Genomic DNA, 26,046 nt, shown 5'->3' on the forward strand with positions numbered 1-26,046 from the left:
TGGAGGAAAGTGAATGGAGCGACAAACCCTCGCTGTTCTGCCTGACCACTACTTGAACTTGACATAATTACGACCACAGAATCGACATGTCTTCCGACAAGCGCGTGAAGGCTGCTTTATTGACTAATGGTCCAAAAAAAGCATTAGGGTTAGGTGATCATATAGCCAAGCACTTGTTAAAACCGCTTAAACTTGAGACTTATGTAGCCTAAAACCTTTTTTCATAGTATATTAATGTATAAAAATAATCTATACATAGCATCGGTTGCTTGTGGATAAATTAGCTACATAAGCCTTTAATTCAGAAACATAAAGTGGAACTGGAACATGAATTTATAATGGGTAAAAAACGGAAGAAGGGGAATTTTGCCTCCTCATTTTAGAAGACCAGCGAATACCACTGCACTAGTTGCAAATCTTATGTGATAGTTTTTAAGAAAGAAGGAGAGTCTGGAAAGTTCCTCTGAGGAGAGCTTTCACGCGCGCCGCTAGTGTGAGTGACACGAGCTTTGCTGGAGAGAGCCGTGGGTTTGTGACGCACGGGTGACCACTGAGCTGCGCGAGGTGCTCAGGATCAGTTCAGTTCAGCGCGGAAACACCGGAGAGCGACAAGTAGCCTACGCCAGTAATGTTGGGCTCAGAGGACCACGGAGAGACTCGTAAACGAAACGGTACCGGTAAGCGCTTTTTCATTCACTACACTTTTATCATGACTGTCGGTTTAGATTGAAACGGCAGGTGTTTGACCAAACCGAAAGAAGGATAAGTTTGGATGCGCGAATGACATGCTGTCAGACGAACAAATTATTTACGTTATATCTGTGAAATTAGTTTATCTTGCGGGAATGTTGAAGTGTATAAAAAGTATGACGGAGATATTGTAGAGGGAATTATTTTGAATTTCAAAGCTTTCTTTTTTTGGTCGTTTTTCGCCGAGCTCTGTGATAAAGCATTGCTACTAAGTCATGTTTACTTTGCTGTCAAAATAGGCAATATTGCTCTGGCATCCTGAAAATGGATGAAACTTCAGTGAAATGCCGCGTGAGAGCTCATTGCTTGCCCCGTCATGATGAATGTGCATTGACATTTATCATATTTTTCAGTTCATTCATTTTAGTACAAGCACATCAAGGGGAAACAGAAGAAGGGTCTTGGTTACCTCAACATAACTTGGAAAAGTAGCTATAACCTAATAGTTTTTTAATGGTAAATTCTATGACCATTGTATATTAGCTGCCTTGTGTGTTTTTAATGAAAACATTTAGGGTAAGGCAAAGTAAAAAAAAAAAAAAAAACACAGCAAACACATTCTATTCTTCCATTCCACTCCTTAAGTTTGGCATATTGGTTTGTTCGCGGCGCTGCAAATCTGACATACATGAGATGCTGCAAAAGATGACCCACCAGCAGTTTAAACACTTATCTTAAAAATGACAACATGATTATTTCATCAGGCACTGTATAAATGTGCTGAAAACAGGAGTTGCACTTCTTGTCCTGTTTGAAATACACCATGGATTTGTGAGATGGAACTAACCCACAAGCCTACCTCAACCCCTAAAACAGACAGACATTATAGGAGGATAGTGTGCGGGTAGGTCATTCTAGAAATAAGTCCGGCTCATCGGTTTGGTCTGAACTGTTGCTTGCATGTTTTCTTTCTTAATTTGGGTTGAACTGGCATCCGGTAGGCCTAGATACACAGGACTGTCTGCTGTCTAAGAGCAAAAGAAAAGAGATTTAAATATGATCTTTTTCTAGTTCGCTTGTTCGCCTTATATGTGTATTTGGTGTAGTTTTTGAGGTCCGAATTACAGTATGCTCTCAGTCTTGGTATTTGATAATTATTTAGATGAATAAGTTGGGTTTAGAAATGTTCACTTTTAGAGAGATGCCCATGCCTTAATGTTTCCCCTTTACATTTCAAATCGTTCCTTCGCTCATGATCTTTAATCATAATTTGAAATCGCTGAACACCAATTTTCCACATTTCACAGTAGGAGATTGAAAGCTCGTTCTGCATCGCATAGCAGGTGTGCGGATCAGAGATGCTCATCTGTCTCTAGAGGCAATATGAGAGATGATGCATAGACTCAGCCAGTCTATTTGTCCACTCTGACGGGTCTGATATTGACAAATTAAGACCATTTTAAAATGTATTCAGTGCCTTACTTTTTTCTTTACTGCTTTTTCCCACCTCTTTCATTATGTGCGTATATGTATGTCTGTCACGGGTGTGGTAAAAATAAAGGCCTTTTTGAAAAGCTTTGTTACATATCAGGAAGGAAACTGCTTACAATTTAAAGCAATGCTTGGCCTATTTCAAGCACAGACTTTTTGAAGAACACAATAACTCTAAATAACATGAAACACCTCTTCTCCTCGAGCTGCGTGACTCCTAGTGAATGCCACATTGTGATCTAAGAGAGGAAGTGCTTGATTCTATAGGCCCAAGGCCATTGCTTCAAGGTGAACACTAAGAAGATGAGTAAGGATCTTTGCTCCGCATCAAAGTGGAGCATATCACCTCAAATAATCAATGTGTAATTTACTCTTGAGGTTTTATTATATCGATATTTATTTAAACAAACCACTTTCCCACTCCACGGCGAGGGATGTTGGTCTTGACATACTGCATGTCGATGCTCTTCTTGTGTTCTGAACTGGCGCTGCGGCCGGCGGCACAAACAGATAAATCACACCGGGAAAAAATGCGCTCAGCTTGGGCAGGATGATGTTGACGCACTGCCTCTTTTGCAGTGATCGTGCCTTTATGCACTTTGCTTTCTCCTCTTCTGCAGATTCAGTCTTGCTACCTGTCTCAGTTATGTAATAGGACTGATTTATAAATACAAATAAACTTTTAGAGGCACTGATTTCTTGGCAGTGGGTTATAAATGTCCAATTTCCAATAGGTACTGTATACAGATCACACAAGTGATGCTGTGTAGAGAATGCCAGCTATTAGGATATGGCGTGAAGAGGCAGCCGTTGATTCTCTTGGCAGTATACAGGCTCGAGGAAAGGCTCGATTTTCTCATATTCTCTTTCAATCAGTGTAAACACTGGAGATTTGATAATAGACATTTTGGCAATATATCATTGGTATGCTTATTTATGTTTAGACATTCTGCCTGCATCTCTTTTTAAAAGATTTAGATGCAGTACATCTATCATTATCTTCATTCAGGTAATATTGAAAGGGGCAAAATATTACAGTCTGAACTGATTGTTCTCTTACTTCCGGGACAGTAAATCATTGCACAGTTTCATGGCTTCTTGTCCTCAACAGCCGTTTGGTGGATTGGTTAGAGAAAACATACAAAACATACAATTTCTGCCCATTTAATAGAAAAAGACATGTAACCTACCTGTGCCATATTGCCTCACATACATGCCTTAACATACTGTAAATTGTGTTCCTCTATTCTATTCGAGTGATAGATGACAGCAAAGAAAATTTTAAAATAAGGAAAAAGAGCATGCACAATTAAATACTGGATTAAATATTGGTCAGTATATTTCCAATAATCAATAAAAAGAAATTCTGAAATATATTTATATTCATGCTTACAAGTACGAAGAGGAATTTTACTATTTTTGTTAGCTTATTTGATTGAGCAAAGATTAATCAACTGGTTTGCACCAGTTTTTTTAGTCCAACATTTACTCTGGGAGAGTTGCCAGTTTCACTGCATGAGTATTTACCTTCTCAGTAGGTATGAAAACGGTGTTGAATGTGATATCTATGAATGAACTTCTCTTTCTGAACCCATTCAACTTCTGATTACAGTGCAGTTCCTGTGTCTGATGTTGTTTTTGGCCAAAGTGGGAGAGACCATGAAACAAAGATCTAAAATGCAAAAAAGTTTCAAGAACTTGTAAGGATGTATATTTTTCACATTTTATTTAATAGTACCTTTTCAGAAGATTCATGAATGTTATCGGGTTAGGTTTGGATTGGTATATTCTACCAGCAGGACTCATTTTGGTGGCGAGTGAATGCAAGTTGTCCATTGGCAGCAGCAAAATGACAGTTTGTTTGAGGATCTTTAAAATGGAAACTTTATCATGATTGACTGAGAATGAATGAATGATATGTTAGAGACTTCCTGGTAGAATTAACACGTAAGCTTCCAAAAGTAATTCTTTTCAAAGTCATACTTCTCATAGCACACATGAGGGACTAATAAGAACTTTGACTATAGACCGATACTAGTGTGTGTATGTGTGTGTTTAGTTGTGTGGATCTGTTTCTAAGCTTTGAAGGGCATGAGGGTGATGACACCTGTTGGATAATAGCTGCACTGGAATGTAAACTGTTGGGCAGAATGCTTCGCTTTTAAATATAGGATTTTCTCTCTGTCATTCACTCTTCTCAGCTCATCACTCTCTCTTAATCATTCATTACCTCTTCAATCATTCTATTTTCATGACAGTAAGTGAGCCGGTGATGGAGGGAGACAAGAGGTGTGAAACAAAGCTAGAGAATGAAATATTTGCAATACAAATGTAGGTTTACAGCACAGAGTATAGCAACAAATTCAATTTTTTCATTTGATGTTTAGTCATTTGACAGCGTGACAAATAAAATACAAACAATACAAGCAATTAATCATAAGAGGCAACAATATTTGTAGTACACACTGCCAAGTTTTAAGCATAAGAGTACACAAGCTGGAGCAGAAATTTATTTACTCACTTTTTCACTATTCTTTTTTTTTTTTTTGAAGTTAGAGTTTCAATGAACTACATGGACATACTTTAACATGTAAATGTACTTATTAAAGAGTTGTAAGGTACAGTAGTCAAAATAGGCAATTTAGCCTAATTCTAAAGGTCAGTTAAAATGTCTAGAGTCTAGACAGTTTTTTTTCAAAGGGTTGAAAATGGTCTAGACAGTTCTTGGTCTAAAGAAACTGAACAGACGGACTTCTAAGAGGAAAAAGAATGAACACTCTAAAAGTATAGGACATGGTCCTTTTAAAAACTTTTAATAATGTGCCATTGCATCATTCAGACTTTATGATTTTTTTTTGTTTTGTTTGTTTTAAGATGCAGTTTTTATATATCTGTTTTTCCAAAGCATTTAAAATAGCATCAATAAATGTACTCAGCTGTTTGCCCAGCTAAACTGAGAATTTTAGGCAGGCAGTTCATTGGACAGCGTGGACTCTGCTGTTTATATGAGCTGACCGTGACAATATGTCTTAACTAGGCATGACATGATAAATTAAAAAAAAAAAATTTGCCCTGACCAGCTATAACAAGCAGTTGTTTTCTTTTCTTTTTATTTGTGACTTCATGTTCAGCAGCTCTGCTTACAGCGAAATATCATTAAAAATCCCCCTCCAGATAACGGAATGTTAAAAATAGGCTTTGATTGGCTGCTGTTGTGCTTCGTCACACAGCGTATTCTCTTTCAGTGTGGACAGATGAAATGCTTGTCGAATCTGGAATCTGGTTTGTACACGGTGTACGTAGTATGAGCAGTACTCCGTCCTGGTGGCTTTCATCACTTCAGCAGACAGAGCGGTCAAGTGAGACAACCCCTGTCAACTCTCTTTCCCCTTTTCTCTCCTTCTCTCTCCCCGTAGCCCCAGCTCTGTTTTTCTCACCCTCTGCTATGCATTTCCCTTGTGTATAAGCGTGTGTCCTTGTACATGTGCTTCTGTACCGTGTATGCTATGGTATCTGACAGCTGTCTAGGCCCCAAGGGTACACAACCTGCCCTTTTCTGAAGCGTGCCTTTAGCACCCCCTCATCACGCTGTCTCTGCTCCCCGCCGGTGAGTGCTCGACTCTAGGCTGCGGTCAGCGGGAACTGGCCTCTTCTCAGCAGGGGCCGAGAGGTCTGGAGGGTTAATGTTTCAGCATTGTGACCTCTCTCATTTCTCATCACCTGACAGCCGGTGGCTACCACTGCCTTTCTCTTACCTACAGTACAGGACACGTACATATGGAGGCACAAATCAAATAGCCTGTATATTTTTAAGCTTTTGAAGCCTACACATACAGATTAAAGATGTATGATGATGAGTGTCAGGAACTTGAGAAATATTTTGATCCTATAGAAGGTCCAACAACTACAAATACTCACACACACACAGTGTGATTCTAGTTACTGCTCTTGTTTGTAGTACTCTAATGGTTTAAGATTCTGATTCCCAGGGGTTGATTGTGACCCAAAATGAGCCTAATATTATATTTTATTTTTTTATTATATGTACGTACATATGTATGTATGTATGTATGTATGTATGTATGTATATAGAAACAATAATGTACAGTATGTGGAAAATAATGTGTTTTTTTTACCTTAAACCGCATAAACACATTTCATTACACCAAATACACAAAATAATGTTCTTTTTAGCAACATCATATGACCCCTTTAAAGAAACTCTGTGATAATTGGATGCAGTTTTTTGTTTGCAAATTTAATGAGCAGTGCATGGGACCTAGCAAAATAACACGCATCCTCTTACACAAAACAAAAAAAAATCTAGAAAATGTATCTAAAGAACCAAGTAATGCTTTTGATATGAATATAAAAACTTCGCCTAATATAACACACCCTTTCATAGTCATTTTTATGTTAAGTTATCATGGCAAATGAGTTATTTATGGTCAGGACACCAAAAGGCACCCTACAGGGATATTGACCCTAATATTAGGTGGGATTAATCGCGATTAATTTCAGAAAAGAACATTGCAGAGAACGTTGAGCTGACATTTACAACAGATTTAGAACACTTAAATTAAAAAGACACATATAAATCATATTTCTGTATTTTTTCCTCTGCATTTACTTTTGTGTTTTTTTTTCTGTTCAGCCTGTGTACATGCATGTGGTACGTGCTAGTCATGGTAATTTGATTTTAAATACCTTCTTATTTCTGTTATTTTAAAGTGACAAACAATTTTAGTACTATGTTATGTCACAACTTGATGTCCAATGTAAAATCTGGGTCCAAGCATCAATAAAACCATTTGAGAATTGCTGTCCTGCTCAGTGTTACAGAGAGGTTTTGTGCTGGTCGACAGGGAGCCAACAAACACTCTGTGGACAGAGGTGGAGTGTGTAGGAACAGGTTGGCATTTTTCTTCCCAGGCACCTTCAAGCCGGTCTAACATAAATGAGGGCACTGTTTGCCTTTTAGCAAGGAGCAGTGTTTTTATTTGGGTATATGTGTGTGTTAAGTGAGTGTATGCGTGTACCAGCAGCTTTTTTCTCTCAGAACGAGTGGAGTGTTAAGCAGCCACTCCTTCTCATAAAAGTGTTTCAAGGTGAGCCTGTAAATGCCAAGCAGACAACACACAAGTAGATATTTGGAGAAAAGGGGTTCACCCTTAAGAAGTTTTTTCAAATCTAAAGCTGAGTCAAGTTAAAGAATGAAAAAATGCACACTTTTAATGCTAAAGTTGCACCTTTTACCCAAATTTTATAGTCAAAATTATTTTTTTTCTGTTTATTCAGCTCAAATGGCTTAACATTAAACTTAGTTTTGAAGGTCATCTCAGGTCTTCTGTCTTATTAGGTCTTTGTAAACTTTATTGTTTTAAAATTATTTAAAAGTGAAGTTATGGTAAAATCTTCTATCTATTGTTAGAGTGTTCACCTTTCAAACTGTAACCAACAGAAATGGCATCATTGTAATATTTGCATACTGTGTTGCAATTGGTCTTCTTTCTTGAATTTACCTGTCTATTGAATTGTTATTGGTCTTTTATTCCTTGCATCTATTTAACCACCCATAATCGCCTTTAGATGGCAGAGAAGCTGTGCCACGCATTTATTCGTCGATCTGAATCAGTTTAAATTTCAAGTGTTTTTGTGACTGATGAGGATTTTGTTGTTTGTTGTAACTATCACCACTACTGTGCAGAAGTAAGTGTAATCATTAGATGATGTTTAATGAGCAACATTGTTGTCTTAAAAAACAAGAAGCAGATGTTTAGCTGGAAGGCAAACCTTCGTCTCTTAGTAGAATGAGCTTTGGAGAAAACAGCCATAATGCTTGTGTGTACGTCACATGTATGTGTGTCTGTGAGAGAGAATGCATCACGGTAAATGAAACTGGCACAAATACCCAGCATCCCTGTGGATTGAGAGAAATGATAGGTGTTAGTCAACTGCACCAACTAGGATTATTTTTATCACAAGCACACACAGTCATTTGGGAGCATCGATATAAGATGCTTCTGCCATGGTTAAGAGGCTCTCATTTAAACTTCAAAATCAGCTGTATTAGCATGTCGAAGCACTCTTTGATGGCATCAATACTCTTCTGATGTTATGATGAATGTGTGTGTGTGTTGGAGAGGAAGAGGCAGACAGAAAAGCAGAGGCTGATTGCAGTAGAGGTGATTTAGCTGTGTCATGATCAAAGAGCATCTTGAACCTTACAATTTGCTGTAGTTTTGTTGCTTCCTTCCATCTTCAGGTCCCCTTGTATGAACCTCCAAACTAACCTCTCTGCCTCTCTAATGGCTTACAGCGAGTGCTGCTCTGATTAAAGCTGAGCTTATGGGGTGAGTGTTCTGCACTCACACTAATCCTTCCCATGCTTTCTATGAGTGTTACTCTCACTGCTACCACCATGCATGTGTAATCATGCTTTATACATCTGTTCTTACCTGCACATAGATTTTATAATATTGCTATATACTATGTAATTTGAACAATATCCATGTGTATCCATATGAATAGATGGAAAGATTGATAGAAAAACAGTATACACTCTAAAAAATGCTGGGTTAAATATAACCCAGCGCTGGGTTAAAAAGGGACAAACCCAGCTAGCTGGGTCAAAACAACCCAATAGCTGGGTTTGTCCCTTTTTAACCCTTTTTATATTTAACCCAGCATTTTTTAGAGTGTAGGCTAGGTTGTTATGGCAATAGCATATTCACATAATATTAGTTACATATTCTGACTGGTATCATGTTTACCTGTGCAATTGTTCGTTGTTTATCTAAATATGACTGATAAAAACGCACGCACACACACACATACACATACAGTATGTATTTATAAGTTCACGCTCTGTAAAAGAAGAAGTATCTTATGCTCACAAAGACTGCAATAATTTGATTTCAACAAAAATTCAGTAAAGGCGGAAATATTGCAATTTAAAAGAGCTAAGAGTGTCAAATGATCCTTCAGAAATCATTCTGATATACTGATTCAGTGCTCTAGTAAAAAAAATTATATTATAATCACAATTGAAAATGGTTGTGCTGCCTTAATATTTGTGTTGAAACACATAATACATTTTTTAGGATTCTTGGAGGAATAGAACATTGAAAGGGACAGCATTAATTTGAAATAGTCATAATATTTTGTGACATTATAAATGTACTGTGAATTTCAATCAGTTTGCGGTGTCCCTGCTAAATAAGTTTTCATTTCTCAAAAACAAAAACAAAAAAACCTTTGAATGGTAGTTTGTGTATTTACACGTGTTTAGTGTGTATATATTGGATGCAAGTAAGTGAGCTTATAAGCCTGCTAGCAAAATGGTACTGTTTCAGTTCTTTCAGTTCAAGAGTCAATCCCCATGATACTATGATTGGATTATTAAAATAAATAATTTCTACCTTTTTTCTTCTTAAAACATTGAGCTGCTATTTTTCTGGTAACTGCTATTTACTCTGTGTAAAGAAGGTAGCTGCTATTTAAGCATAAATAGTAGTAGGTTTGCACCAAGTACTGTATAAATAGCAACAAATACCTTGTTGTTTACACTAGGTGCAAATTGCAGTAGATACTATTTACACAAAGTGTAAATAGAAGTGATATGCAATTTGTACTGAGGGCAAATTGTCTGAGCAGTAGTGAGTGGAGTTAATGAAAATAGCCTCTGCCAGCAAACTTGACTATTTTCCCTTAGTGTAAACTTTATTTGTCATATACAAAATTGTATTAATATAATAATTTATTTATGATACAGTTTAATTATCTGTTGTTGTAATTATCATTATATGATACTCTTTTCATCTTGCCTTGTTATTGTTGACAAAATCAAAGTCCTGCGTCATAGGAAATAACAAAGTGGCATAGAAAACCTCCAAACTTTGAAGTGTTTGTGTGTGTATTTGAGGTGCTGCAGTGGGAAGCATTAATGAGGCTCTCAAGGACAAAACACACCCCTGCTCCTCCAGGTCTCCCCGTGTGACCCCAGCCCACTCCCATCTCCACCTCAGGCACCTCATGCCTGTGAGAGCGAGAGTCCCTCTGGTGTCCAGGAGCTCTGAATGGCTCTGGAGGAGATGGTGACGTCTGGACCAGGCTGACTCACGCTGAGGAGGCAGACTCTTGACTTTATATCCCCTTATCTCTCTGTTTCTCTTCCTCTCTCCATCTATTTTTACTTTTCTCTGTGTCTCTGTATCTCCTGATCTATTTTTCCTAGTGGCTTGAGTCAGAGTTCCCAACAGGGGAGCACAGAACTGCGGATATGGGTTTCATGGAAAGGTGAAATTGCGTTTTCTATCAGCTTTTTTTTTCCAGGGGTTTAGTGATGTTGGTACATAGCAATGAGGGATCCACAGTGGGTGATTAAAGATTGAGCTGCAACACTGAGTGATTCATACTCTGAGCAGGAGAGCTGCTCTGAATGTTCACATCAGCTCATGAGAGGTGTGGATGAATAGGTACTACACACACATAGAGCCAACACTTAGAACAAGACCACACTGTGTGTGTGTTCATGTGTGTGTTTGTGTTTTAGATGGCGTGTGGAGGAGGTATGGGTGCAGGGGATGAGGGGGTGGAATACAGTGGAGCTCTGTACCTACCCAAACACACACACACAAACAGACAGACAGTACATCTGTACTTAGCAAAATGAGGACATACTACAGACTTATGTGTTTTTTTTTTAAACCTAGTAAATAAACTTTTTTGTGACTTAAAGGAATAGTTCACCCAAAAATGTTGTCATCATTTACTCACCCTCATGTCATTCCAAACCTGTATAAGTTTATTTCTTATGCTGAACACAAAAGAAGATATTTTGAAGAATTTTGAAGAACCAAACAGTTGCTGGTCCCCAATGACTTCCATAGTAGGGAAAGAAACACTATGGAAGTCAACAGGGACCATCAACTGTTTGCTTACTGGCATTCTTGAAAATATCTTCTTTTATGCTCAACATAAGAAAGAAACTCATTATATATATATATATATATATATATATATATATATAATTATTTCTATGACTTAATAATAATAACAATAGTAATAATAAATATTATTATTATTATTATTAATAATAATAATTTTGTGGCCTTTTTCACACAAACGTAAATATCATACCGCCAAACCAAACTTTAATGCTAAGTATCTATCATTTTGACGATAGTGGTCCTGACAGAAATGTGTTATACGGAAAATAAATTATAAAACAGTACAAAAATAATACAACTAATTAATTTTTTGATGTTATGCTGATTTTTTATTATAGATTTTTATTGGAATTTTTGGATACATATTGGCCAGTATTGGATATTTAGATGTGCATACACTTTCTCTTTATTTTTACATGTACTGTAGATTACTTTTGCTGTCATCTGATGCTCATTTAAAGGGGTCATATGATGCGATTTCAAGTTTTCCTTTCTCTTTGGAGTGTTACAAGCTATTGGTGCATAAAGAAGATCTGTAAAGTTGCAAAGACTAAAGTCTCAAATCCAAAGAGACATTCTTTATAAAAGTTAAGAGTCAACCACGCCTACCTAAAACGGCTCGTTCTAACACGCCCCCACATGTCTACGTCACTATGTGGGAAGATTTGCATAACACCGCCCAAATGTTCACACAAAGAAAGAAGCGTAACTTTGATTCTCACTGTAGCATTGTTGTTGCCGCCACCATGTTGTGAAGACACTGTGTATTTTGTTGTGAAAGCGAAACTACTTTGTTTGGTCTTCCAAAAGAGGACACGACTAGCAATCAGTGGTTAAGTTGTATGTACAACACTGTTCCAGAACAGTTTAACCCAAATATTCAGATGTGTGCAGCACATTTTATGGAGGACTGTTTCCTGATCCTGGTAGAGTAGACTACAATGCCGGCCGTTCTGACTCACAAACTGTTAGTACGTTTTCATATTTAAAGGATTTGCCACTGATGATTCAAATGTGAGTTTTGAGCAGTGTAGAGTAGCGCTTGTTATTTGTCATTTCTCCCAATCACAAATGCAGACATGGTTTTATGTTTACGCGGCTCGATGCAATGCAACGCGTAAAAAGACAGTATAAGTCATTATAATCAGTAATTATGTCCCCACTGGATGCAACAAATGCCTCGTTTATAATGGGTTTTATTGTTTTTGTCTCGTCGCTCCGGCTGGGACACGGCATCACAGTATGGTAAGGGGCGTAACATTTCCGTCACACGATTGAGGTATTCGGCCAATCACAACGCACTAGATAGCTGGCCAATCACAGCCCACCTCACTTTTCAGAATGATGAGCTTTGTAAAAATCGAGGCGGGGCATAGAGGAGAAACAATAATGTACAGTATGTGGAAAATGAACCTTTGTTTTTTGAACCTTAAATCACATAAACACATTTCATTACACCAAATACACAAAATAATGTTCTTTTTAGCAACATCATATGACATCTTTAAAGTTAAATACAATATAAGAACTAATAACACTGGTAAATGTAATCTCTCATAAATCTTAAAATGAATATCTGTTTCTCCTAATGTACTGTATAATGTTGGGATGTATATCATTGATTTAAATAGTGTACGTCACTAACACCAGCAAGGTTTGAATGATCATGCCTACAATTTGAGTTATGTAATACAGCATTTCCTACAGTTACAGGTCTTTTCTGCTATTTGACAAGTGTTAATTTTTTACTCTAACCTCCAGACATCCCTAAAGGGACATTTTGTCAGATTTCTCTAACTTCCTGGGACATCTTTTTCACTAGAGAGCTACGTAAACCCACACACATCTTTTGGCTTTCATGGTTGTATTCATCTAGTGTTGCACTGTCATACAAAATGAACTGCTTTTGTGCACTGCACTAAAATTTCAACTGTTCTATCTCTCTCTCCATCCCTCTCTTTCTCTCTCATTCTATCCATCAGTGTACTTAAATAGCATCAGAATGGCCCATTAAATGTTCTTTTAATTATTCTTTCTGTCTGTCTTTGACCTTGGCACACATTATCTCCTTCAGTAAATTGTGACGTGTGATTTACTCCAAACACAGCTGATGGAAAGATGGCGCACAGTCTCAGCTCAGACCTCCATCGTCCTGTGAAACGCAGATGACGCGGCACAACACGCTGACAGAATCTGCATGAGTGGGTGTTTGAACACACACACAGAAATTTCCAGATTGCCACTGTTGTCCATTGTTGTTGACAGCGAGGAGAGTGTAGAATATCTGTAACCTCCAGAGACCCCTCCAACCCTCCATCCTATGCTTAGGCTCTCTCTATATATCTGTGTGCGTGAAGATTTTCATAACACCGACCAAATGTTCACACAAAGAAAGAAGCGTAACTTTGATTCTCACTGTAGCATTGTTGTTGCCGCCACCATGTTGTGAAGACACTGTGTATTTTGTTGTGAAAGCGAAACTACTTTGTTTGGTCTTCCAAAAGAGGACACGACTAGCAATCAGTGGTTAAGTTGTATTTACAACACTGTTCCAGAACAGTTTAACCCAAATATTCAGATGTGTGCAGCACATTTTATGGAGGACTGTTTCCTGATCCTGGTAGAGTAGACTACAATGCCGGCCGTTCTGACTCACAAACTGTTAGTACGTTTTCATATTTAAAGGATTTGCCACTGATGATTCAAATGTGAGTTTTGAGCAGTGTAGAGTAGCGCTTGTTATTTGTCATTTCTCCCAATCACAAATGCAGACATGGTTTTATGTTTACGCGGCTCGATGCAATGCAACGCGTAAAAAGACAGTATAAGTCATTATAATCAGTAATTATGTCCCCACTGGATGCAACAAATGCCTCGTTTATAATGGGTTTTATTGTTTTTGTCTCGTCGCTCCGGCTGGGACACGGCATCACAGTATGGTAAGGGGCGTAACATTTCCGTCACACGATTGAGGTATTCGGCCAATCACAACGCACTAGATAGCTGGCCAATCACAGCCCACCTCACTTTTCAGAATGATGAGCTTTGTAAAAATCGAGGCGGGGCATAGAGGAGAAACAATAATGTACAGTATGTGGAAAATGAACCTTTGTTTTTTGAGCCTTAAATCACATAAACACATTTCATTACACCAAATACACAAAATAATGTTCTTTTTAGCAACATCATATGACATCTTTAAAGTTAAATACAATATAAGAACTAATAACACTGGTAAATGTAATCTCTCATAAATCTTAAAATGAATATCTGTTTCTCCTAATGTACTGTATAATGTTGGGATGTATATCATTGATTTAAATAGTGTACGTCACTAACACCAGCAAGGTTTGAATGATCATGCCTACAATTTGAGTTATGTAATACAGCATTTCCTACAGTTACAGGTCTTTTCTGCTATTTGACAAGTGTTAATTTTTTACTCTAACCTCCAGACATCCCTAAAGGGACATTTTGTCAGATTTCTCTAACTTCCTGGGACATCTTTTTCACTAGAGAGCTACGTAAACCCACACACATCTTTTGGCTTTCATGGTTGTATTCATCTAGTGTTGCACTGTCATACAAAATGAACTGCTTTTGTGCACTGCACTAAAATTTCAACTGTTCTATCTCTCTCTCCATCCCTCTCTTTCTCTCTCATTCTATCCATCAGTGTACTTAAATAGCATCAGAATGGCCCATTAAATGTTCTTTTAATTATTCTTTCTGTCTGTCTTTGACCTTGGCACACATTATCTCCTTCAGTAAATTGTGACGTGTGATTTACTCCAAACACAGCTGATGGAAAGATGGCGCACAGTCTCAGCTCAGACCTCCATCGTCCTGTGAAACGCAGATGACGCGGCACAACACGCTGACAGAATCTGCATGAGTGGGTGTTTGAACACACACACAGAAATTTCCAGATTGCCACTGTTGTCCATTGTTGTTGACAGCGAGGAGAGTGTAGAATATCTGTAACCTCCAGAGACCCCTCCAACCCTCCATCCTATGCTTAGGCTCTCTCTATATATCTGTGTGCTTGTCTCCTTTGTCCTCTCTCTTTAAATGTTCTATTTAACCTGGCCAAGTGAGCCACTTTCGCTGTTTACCCCCCACTGGTTTCCCTGAAGAGGAATATCTCACAGACGGGTGTATATAATACACACACACACACACACACACACACACACACACACACGGCTCCTGTACCATTTCTCATTACTGACATTGTTCGAAATTGTGCCTGGCATAGTTGTTGTGACTTGTTCACACATACATAGTGAAAGTACCTGCAAAGTGTCCTGCTGGGCAGGAGGAAGTGTGTGTGATTATGAGCGTTCATTGCTCTGTGTGTGTGTGTGTGTGTGTGTGTGTTTGCCTTCAGCCATCACACACACTCAGTTAAACATGCCTGAATCCTCAACTGTTCTTCTTATCTTTCTTTTTTTATGTTTCCATCTGTTTGTGTCTGTCTGTCCACCTGTCTAAAAACTATCTATCTATCTATCTATCTATCTATCTATCTATCTATCTATCTATCTATCTATCTATCTGTCTATCAGTCTGTCTATCAGTCTGTCTGTCTGTCTGAAAATCTACCAATCCACTCTCACAGTTTTGTTGATCTTTCTGCATTTACATCTCTCCTCATTTAGTGTTTTATTGGTAGCGCCTCTGCCACTTAGAGTGCAATTTTGTTTCCTCTGCAGTACCACATTGTCACCCTCACCTCTGTGTGTAAGTGCCTGTGTAATGTCTTTGTGTGTGTTTGTGTGCGTCTGTGCAATTTACACAGACAACCCGATGAATATGTAATGTGTGAAAGAGCATGTAAACATGCTGAGAGGGTCCCTGCATGTGAAATGGACAAAAAATATTCAGGGTTATAAGGATTCACCCTCTGTGCATTTGTGTGTGCAAGTGTGTCACAAATATAGGTTCATTAAAATATTTTGAGATGCTCAGTGTTGCGGAAAATGCAAGCAGGTGGGCAGACGTGACAAGTATGTGTTGTTTTGTGTGTGTGTGTGTGTGTGTGTGTATGTCAGGGTGACTTGTGTCTCTTCGTCGAGCACATGTCTCATCCTGACACCTGTTTGCTCCTAAACTGTTTTGGGTTGCCACGGCTCCTCTAGGGAGTCTGCTCTCTTCCAAAGCGGTTAACCACCACAGGAATGTGGAGAACTCCCTCTCCTCTCAGCAGACAGTTCTTTACCCCTCTTTTTCCCTGTTTTCTCTAATTCATTTTGTTATCTTTTTACTCTTTCTTTTACTGTGGATAGTGCACAGCATAATATTTGTGTGTGCATAGCGGATGGCTAGAGTGTAACAACAATTACTTTTGCCCTTTGGGTCCAATTAACACCCCACAGCTTGACCCAGACTTTATCCCGTATGTATCAAAGCCAAACGTGCGCACACACACACACAGTTTCAAGGTGAGGTGAGTCAGGTGACTCTTGCTTGCGATCTGTACTAAATTATTTTGCAGAGTAAACAAACTAACAAAGTACTGAATAAAAAAATGAGATGAACAAGCTGATTCTCACAGACAACTTTATCCTGAGATATGGATAGATGTATTGAGAGATGATGAATAGATGGATGGATTGATAAATGGATGAATAGATGTATTGACAGATGACTAAATGGATTGATGGATGGATGGACTGTTAGGTAGATGGATGGATAGATGGCTAGTTGGATGAATGGATGGAAAAATACATGGATGAATATATGACTAAACAGACATTTGGATGGATGAATAGATGTATTGACAGATGACTAAATGGATTGATGGATGGATGGACTGTTAGGTAGATGGATGGATAGATGGCTAGTTGGATGAATGGATGGAAAAATACATGGATGAATATATGACTAAACAGACATTTGGATGGATGAATAGATGTATTGACAGATGACTAAATGGATTGATGGATGGATGGACTGTTAGGTAGATGGATGGATAGATGGCTAGTTGGATGAATGGATGGAAAAATACATGGATGAATATATGACTAAACAGACATTTGGATGGATGAATAGATGTATTGACAGATGACTAAATGGATGAATAGATGAATTGATAGATGGCTAAATAAATTGGATATATAGATTGATAGATGGATGGATAGATGGACTAAAAGATGGTAAAACCGCCAGATGGATGGATGGATGGGCAGGCACATGGATGTGCGGGAAGATGGATAGACCGATAGATAGATGGATGGAGCGATGTAGCTGTACTGAAGTGAAGAGAGAGTTGCTCCTATTCAGCCTGTCAGCTGGTGAGCTTAGCACAGTACAAGCTGGGTTTATACCCAATAACCCCTTCACACACACACACACACACACGGGTGTTTTTAGTGATGCATGTTTGTGCAGTCAAGTCATTTTTTCAGAATGAACTCCCGGTGTACCGCTCACAATCACACCTCTATATTTGAGAGAGTTCTGTGTAAATGTGAGCAGTTGTGCTATTCATTCCCTCTCACACAGCCCCTATTAGTGCTTTTGGTTTAAATGCATTCAGCTTTGTTTCTTGGTGTTGTTTGGATATTTATTTCTGCATTGCACAGGGTGTGGCCTACATGTCAGAACCCCATGAATAACTAGTCACATTCAAATCAACACCTTTCAGAGTTTCTAAGCTGACATATTCAAATTAGACTGAACTCTGTGACACAGAATATCATGAGAGATCTGTATGTTGGCATGCAGTGTTTGCTTAATAAGTCTTAATGCACATAAAATAAACAGACAGCTATTTAAGAGATGACAGGGGTTCATGACCGGGTGCGATGATCAAATAGCGCTGTGGTTAACTAGTGCCTGGAAATGTGGCCGGTCATTCCTGGAATGTGTGTTTGGTCTCTGAGCTTTAAGCTGCGCTGCATCCATAAAGACTTTAAATAAATTTTATTCGAAATGTGCCACCATGAACGATAATGGCAAACAGGAAGATCAACAACCATATGTCTTTATCACTTCCTTAAATACACCTTATGTTTGTGTTATTCAGCCAATGAAATGATATAGTCCAGCTTGATTTATTAAGTGCATAGCAGTATGCGTCTATCATTTGATCAGTCTGAGTGTGTGTTTGTGTGTGTCGTAACGTGGCAGGTGTATTTTCGTCATGATTGACAGGGTAATCAGGATGGATTAGGGCTAAAGTGAGTACAAATGTGATGGAAAACGTTTTTAGTTACACACTAAGCACTAAGCTCTGTTGTTTAATCTTACCCTCCTGCCCTCCACTCACACACACACATGTACAGATGGAAGGAGTGAAAGGGGTTATTCAAAAGGCCGCTTCAGTTTGCCCTTAGTGTTAGTGACATCGAATCAACTTACTTGTTTGCTTTGGAAAGGCTTTGCCGTGTTTAAATGTGTGTGCAGCTGCAAATAGCCCACACTATCCAAGCAAGACACACTGTGCCAACATGTGTGGAAACATTTTTAAAAAGCATTCCTTAAACACAATGAACTGATGGTAAAAGTCTACACAGAATGATGCTGCTGAGTAGGTGTAGTACAGTGTTTGATGATTATATTATGAAACTAGTCTGGTTGTGCTGGAATGGAGGTGGCCAGCTACCAAATCCATTCAAATCCCTGCACTTAATGGAGATGGAGCATCATTTTCTCTCCCCCTCCCTTCCTCCTCCTCTGTGTTTCTCCTTTTCTCTTTTGCACACTAACACACACATTTATTTTTCTGTCATGGTGGGGATTTTCCATTGACTTCTATTAATTTTGTTCTGAGCTAAGGATATTTTTATCCCCCAAACCTAAACCCTGACACTTTAACAAAAACGTTTTACATTTTCATTTAGATTTGTTTAGTCTGTCTGTTTGCATTTCACATGCAAAGACATCTTTAATGTTATGTTGTTAAGATTGGTTGATAGATCTCCTCAGAGAAACATTTTCTTAAAGTTTGCTTTTGTTTATAAAGAAAGCTTGTTACGTTTATGAATTTCAATTCATAAATATGAAACTTTGGTATTATAGCAAATTGGAACTTAAAAGATTAGTTCACCAAAAATTAAAATTCCCTCCAACTATTTTTACGTGAACTCTGTAAACAGGAGATGCATGTGGTATTACAGGGCTCTTTCTCTCTGTAGAAATGTCTTTAAAGCAGGACACTTTATATAACACTGTACTTTTGCCATAGTTCTCTAGACCAGTGTTTCCCACCCTTGGGTGCCGTCTGTCGAGAGCAGGGGTGCCATGTAAAAAAATCATTTTTTAATATTTTTAAATTGCTAAAATGTTCAAAAAAGCAGCTATTATATAATAGCCATTTCTGATGTCGCCAATAATTAGAGATGCACTGAAATTCCGACCGCTCAGGATTCACTTTCACGTGGTGTGACGCTCTGCTTATTATCCCACTCTATGCGTGTGTGTGCTCCGCCCAGTCGCTCACTATCGAAGTTAGAAATTCAAATATTGTGACAAAATAAATTTTGTAGGGTGCCACAAATTTGTTACAATTTCCAAAGGGTGCCGCGACTAAAGAAAGGTTGGGAAACACTGCTCTAGACCAAAGCGCATCCAAGAGTAGTCAACCGATATATCGGCATTTTTCATATATCGGCATAGGCCAATACGTTTTTCTGTTTGGCCGATGTGTTCGAGACAGGACTTTTATTTTGACGGCGCGCCAGACTTTTATTTTGACGGCGCTTGGGCGGCAAAGCCCGAGCAGCACACAGTGCTCACGTTCTCTCTCTTGTTCGCTGTCATCATTAACAGTTCTGTCTAAACAGATAGAAGTCTGTCTAATAACCCGATAGAACTGTTAAACAAAGGAATTAAAATGTATACAAAAGTATTATAACGATTGCTTTTATATTATTAGTAATAGAAAGGCAAACATCATTATACTTTCTCGTTTGCCACCAGCATTCAGCAAATACGCATTTATATCATTTAAACAAATCTTTGAATGAACCTTCCCAGAATACTGAGTGCTCTGTTGGTTAGTTTACTTCCTTTTTTAATTATATTTTTATTAAATATTTATTTATTTGTGGAAATTACTTTGTCATCTAAAGTATAAGTATGCTTATTTTACAAATGTATTTTTTAATCCATTTTCAAATGATTCAATTTCAAATTTCTTAAATATTAATGAAAATAAATACAATTATATCGGCTTTATATCGGCCATCGGCCACCCTACTTTCCAAGATATTGGCATCGGCTGTCAAAAAACCAATATCGGTCGACCACTATCCAAGAGTCCCTCTTTTAACCCTCTCCAGATTTCTTTTCCTCTACACTGTTATGCCAGCTGGGATTTGGGCACCACCAAGATTGGCGCAAGGCCTAATCTTCTGAGAGGCAATGTTTTTAATGCAAATGTCATGTTATATTGAATGTGCGACGGCATCATTCTTATTTCTGTGACCTTTGAAGCAAGATATACTGATGCACCAGGATGCATTTGTTTAAAACGTTGCCACCCTTTGCTTGAAAAGTCAAGCTCTTTTGGGGCTCTATTCTACTCTAGTCGGGCATTGAAGTATAGAGATGCATTTATGCTCTTGATAGGTATCAATAAAGTGTGTTCCTGTCACAAGAGTTTATATGGTTCTAGGCTTTAAGGATGTAACTTTACATTCCTGTGTGAAAATGTGAGAATAAACAACTGAAAATTTCAGATCAGCCAACTGAATACTGGGCTGGGTATAATGAGTTGATTAACTTGAAATATTTTAATATTCAATATTTAATATTAAAATAAATATTTTATAGTTCATCAAAAAATGAAAAATTGTTCATTTGCTCACCCTTTGTAATTTCAAATTTGTTGTTTTTTTTGTGTGTGTGTGTGTGTGTGTCTGTTAGATTGTTATTAACTAAACAATTTGTGTATGGACAAATATATATATATATATATATATATATATATATATATATATATACTGTATATATATTAACATTAAAATTAACATTTTATGTAACTATTTTTTAAAGAAGCAAATTCAATCAAATAAACAAGGCAAAATAAAAAAAATTATTGAATGTACTGTACAGTATATAATGGTGCCATTTGGAATTCTACTGTCCTATTTCTTTTCATTTCAAGACCTACAATCACACAGACACAGACAGACAAATTGTGTGTAATCACAAGTGATCTTTTTACTATCTTGTTGTATTAGGATTTAGTAATCAGTTTTGTGTGTATGTGTGTTGCTCTGTATTCCATTTCCATCACGACTGTGCTGCTTTTCTGACTTCATACATCAGTTTCAAAACAACTCTGTTCTTTTTGCTCAGAAGGCTAGTATAATTTGTTAATGGCTCTGTAATGATGGCTTTTATGCATTTTTCTATTAATAACCTGCTTTCAATGTGTGTGCAACACTGAATGTGTGTGATGATGTGCATAAATAAGAGAATATTGTCATATCTCATTCTCCTCCTCCATCTGAATTTCAGTGCATGCATTTGGTAAAACAGCCTGCTGAATGTGTGAGTGTTATATATTCTGCCTGAACACATGCACACTTATTTGATGGTGCAGTTCATCAACCTCGGGTGTCAGAGAGCTGATTGACCTGCAAAGTGTGTGTGTTTGTGTGTGTGAAGCATTAGGTAATTGTGTGTGGGTGTTTGAAAGAGCGCCAGAATCACATAAAGCATTTTGCCTTTTAGCAGCCTTTAGAACAACAAAAGAAACTGCACTCACCCTTATAACAGAAACTTCATTGGAGCATAAAATATAGCATAAGTCATTCCTGCACCCATCGTGAATGCGTTTTGTGTGTGTGTGTGTGTGTTGTGTGTGTGCGCACCCTTGGTGCAAAGTGGCTTAAGTGGATATTTCAGCGAAACATAGACATTGTTTTTGGATTGTTATGGCTGAGTACGATACCTAGTGGCACTTTACTGATTTCCACAGAAACTCTTATTCCTGCTCTGTAGGTTTTAAGATTTCTCTGAGATTCAATATCAGTAAAAAGAGGCTCCACTGATGCCAGTTCACTAGCATTGTGCCTTCTGCCACATTCTCTTGAGATGAATAACTGTTTTTCTATCCTAGTTTACTCCTGAATGTAATTTCTTGCAGGTTGATTGACCTCTCTGTTGGTTTTCTGGATCCTTTTCCCCAGTGATCTGTAGTTCATAATGCTCACATTTGATTCAGCAGTCCCCAGGCGTCCTCTCCCTGATCTCACGGATGCTCACTTATCACTGAGACGCATGAAGCACAGCCCAATCTCTTCCCCCATGGAAAATATGGCACTGTTTTTGAAAGCAATGCCAATGTCAATGAGAGAGAAAAGAGAGGCAGTGCAGGTTGATGTTTAGTTATGCTAATGCATACCATCAGCCGGCCGTCTCCTTCTGTGTGAGTTTGCTATCCACTGTGATTTGACTTCACCTGCATAATTCTGAATTTATAATGATGTTCTGTGGTGTTGTAAAGCTCAGAGACAGGAGACCTGGACAGATCGTGCTCTTCACAAACCTCCATGATCTATACAGCATCTGTTAGCATAATCAGACCTGAATGTCTCACTGCATCATGCTTGCTCTTTTATGTGTTAAATTGGGCTGTATTTCAGTATAAAAATGTAATTGGAATTCATTTGAAATGATTGCATATAGGTCAGTGACATGACGTCTGTTTTTCATTTATTTAAAGGGGTCGTATGACGTTGTTAAAAAGAACATTATTTGGTGTATTTGGTGTAATGAAATGTGTTTATGCGGTTTAAGGTTAAAAAAACACATAATTTTCCACATGCTGTACATTATTGTTTCTCCTCTATGCCCCGCCTTTCTGAAACGCGTCGATTTTTACAAGCTCATCGTTCTGAAAAGCGAGGTGTGCTCTGATTGGCCAGCTATCTAGTGCGTTGTGATTGGCTGAATACCTCAAGCATGTGACGGAAATGTTACGGCCCTTACCATACTGTGATGCCGTGTCTCGGCGCAATGAGACAAAACCAATAAAACCCATTATAAACTAGGCATTTGTAGCATCCAGTGGGGACATAATTACTGATTATAATGACTTATACTGTCTTTTTACGCGTTGCATTGCATCGCGCCGCGTAAACATAACCATGTCTGCATTTGTGATCGGAGAAACAACAAACAGCAAGCGCTAATCTACAGTGCTCAAAACTCGCGTTTGAATCATCAGTGGCAAATCCTTTAAATATGAAAGCATACTTACAGGCTGTGAGTCAGCATTATTTGTCAGAACACCGGCATTGTAGGCTACTCTCCCAGGAAACATTCCACATCCTCCGTAAAATGCGCTGCACACATCTGAATATTTGGTTTGAACTGTTCTGGAACAGTGTTGTAAATACAACTTAACCACTGATGTCTAGTTGTGTCCTCTTTTGGAAGACCAAACAAAGTAGTTTCGCTTTCATAACAAAACACACAGCATCTCCACGACATGGCAGCGGCGGCAACAATACTACAGTGAGAATCAAAGTTACGCCTTCTTTCTTTGCGTGAACATTTGGGCGGTGTTATGCAAATCTTCCCACACAGTGACGTAGACACGTGGGGTCGTGTTTAAACGAGGCATTTTAGGAGGGCGTGAACGAGTCTTAACTTTTATATAGAATATCTTTTTGGGTTTTAGACTTTAGTCTTTGCAATTTTAGGGATCTTATCTATTCACGAATAGCTTGTAACACTCCAAAGAGAAAGGAAAACTTGAAATCGCATCATATGACCCCTTTAAAATGCATACATTACAAACATACAATGGCTTGATCATGTTTTTTTTCAAATCTGTATTAAAAACATAAAAACTTAACTAAAAACTAAAAAAATACTTTTTACCCTGAAAAATATATACTACTCTTCAAAAGTTTGAGGTTAGTAAGGTTTTTTTTTATTTTTAAAGAAGCCTCTTACGTAAGCCTTAACATATATGAAATAACCCCACATATATAGCATACATTAAATTAATCCGCAGCAGACAGGTGGAGCTGGGGAAGGTGGAGGTCAAGCGCTGGCCAAGTATTTGAATATTGAGCAGCAGCTCATTGGCTGCTCATGCAACTTGACGTTGGTGACGTAGGAAGGAGATCTTATGAAATTTCCACCCCTTAATCTGCTTAAAAGTTTTTCCGCAAGCGACAACAATGCACCAGTTCAAACTTCATGGCAAAAGTTCAAGCAAAGCATACTAACTGTTCTGTCTTTGGCTGCACTGACGAGTACAGAACATCATTTAGAGTCTCAGCCTCAGAGGAGACAAGAGAGCAGTGGATTTATTGATTTATTTACTGTATAATTACGCTGCTGCCACTCAGCTCTAGTATAAACATGTGATTTCTTTCCCAGCTGTTTACCTTCACAGACATAACCGACAGTTTTTGTAACTCGTGTGTTTTAACATAAGCTTGTGTTTGTTTGACAGTTTAAGCGCAATAAGACATGAAAGACAACTTACTACGTAGTTTAGTACTCACATGCCACGTGACAGTCGCTTTCTGTGTGTGTGCTTTGGATGTGTGCGCTCAGAAAACCGTATATCAGAAGTTTAAACTAATATGGTTTAAAACGCATGATTTCAGTGTGATAGACATGATAATAAAAACCAAACAGATGTGTTTTAGCAGAGTACTTGAGGTACGAGGTGTGAAGGCAAAGCCCTATTCTGGAAAAGGGGTTGTTGATCGGTCATTTTGATAATGACTTGATAATTGCATTAAGCGTTTTTAAAAGATTTTTCCATTTATTTAGCATGACCACTCTTATGTCATTGACCCTTACATGTAGGGCTGGGTGATATGGCACAAAAAAAAATCTCAATAATTTCAGAACATTTGACAGATTCTCGATTTTTAAGATTTTTTAACTAGTCAATTTGAAAATGTAACTACAACATGATTCAAGTAACTTTTTCTTTATTAACCCTCTAGTTAAAGAAAATTCTATTCCAAGTGCACCACACATGAAGTTGTCAACATGAGGTAAATGTTAAACAAATCACTTGTTAAATATCTTTGCAGAAAAGATGCATTAACTACAACTACATCTTGTACAAACTTGTCTTATACATATTATATGTTCAGAAATAATACATGGAAAATGCTTTAAAAAATTCTCAAAAATCAAGGTAATTCAAATTCAAAATGACTGAAGGTATAACACCAGTAGACTATTATTGTCAGGAATATGGACCTGTTTTGATGTGTTTTCTCCCATGTGCTCCCCGTGACCCAGTTTTTTCCCTCTCATTGATTTGTCATTTGATTCACCTGTGTCTTGTAATTACCCCTCGTTAAGTTCTGTATTTAAAGTGTTGTGCCTTGGTTCCTTTGTCTGGTGTCGTCTATACTTGGTGATTTGTGAGTGTGCCTGTCTGCCCTGTGTTGCCCCTGTTTGGATCAATAAAGACTCATACTCGTTAAACTCCATCGTCTCTGCGTTCTGTAAAAACAATGAACAGCATCCTTTCAGCCTGTCACCATGATGCAAACATGAAATATCAGACATACAATAGTACTTCTTTACAGGGTTTTTTATTTGATTGTGCTGCTTTCCATTGTTTTTCTATGTAAACATGGAAAGCTGTTTCAGTTTGACTAAAACAGCATTCTAAAAATGTGGCACTCTAGTTAAAAAAGTTCAACTCCCATCTTCTTGCATTTTTTCCTATTCCACTGCCTGCGTCACATCTTTGTCAACACAAAAGTGCATTCTGTGTGAATGGCACCTATAGTGATATATTCTACTTATTGTCTTTCACAGAGCATGTCACACAGCGGTTAATCATGTGCACTGACATGCGGTTCATTCTTTTCTCTTTACTGTTATCATTGGCATATTGTCAAAGTGTATAATTCTAACGTTTGGTAATATTTCTATTCAAAATTGTGATTTCTCGATTTATAAAAAATAA

General features: G+C 37.9%; 1 protein-coding gene across 2 annotated transcripts in view; it reads left to right on the forward strand.

Moving 5' to 3' along the window:
- The first annotated feature begins 605 nt into the window (after positions 1 to 605).
- LOC107567657 (zinc finger protein 385D-like) overlaps positions 606 to 26,046 on the forward strand; it is a 92,953-nt gene continuing 67,512 nt past the window's right edge. For both annotated transcript variants that reach the window (XM_016253369.1, XM_016253376.1), the window contains exon 1: positions 606 to 677. In XM_016253369.1, coding sequence (XP_016108855.1) covers positions 629 to 677 — 49 coding nt within the window. In that variant the 5' untranslated portion in view covers positions 606 to 628. The remainder of the gene's footprint in view (positions 678 to 26,046) is intronic.

This window comes from Sinocyclocheilus grahami, unplaced genomic scaffold (genome assembly GCF_001515645.1).
Source record: "Sinocyclocheilus grahami isolate Dianchi unplaced genomic scaffold, SAMN03320097.WGS_v1.1 scaffold27.1, whole genome shotgun sequence".
In the NCBI taxonomy this organism is placed as follows: Eukaryota; Metazoa; Chordata; class Actinopteri; order Cypriniformes; family Cyprinidae; genus Sinocyclocheilus; species Sinocyclocheilus grahami.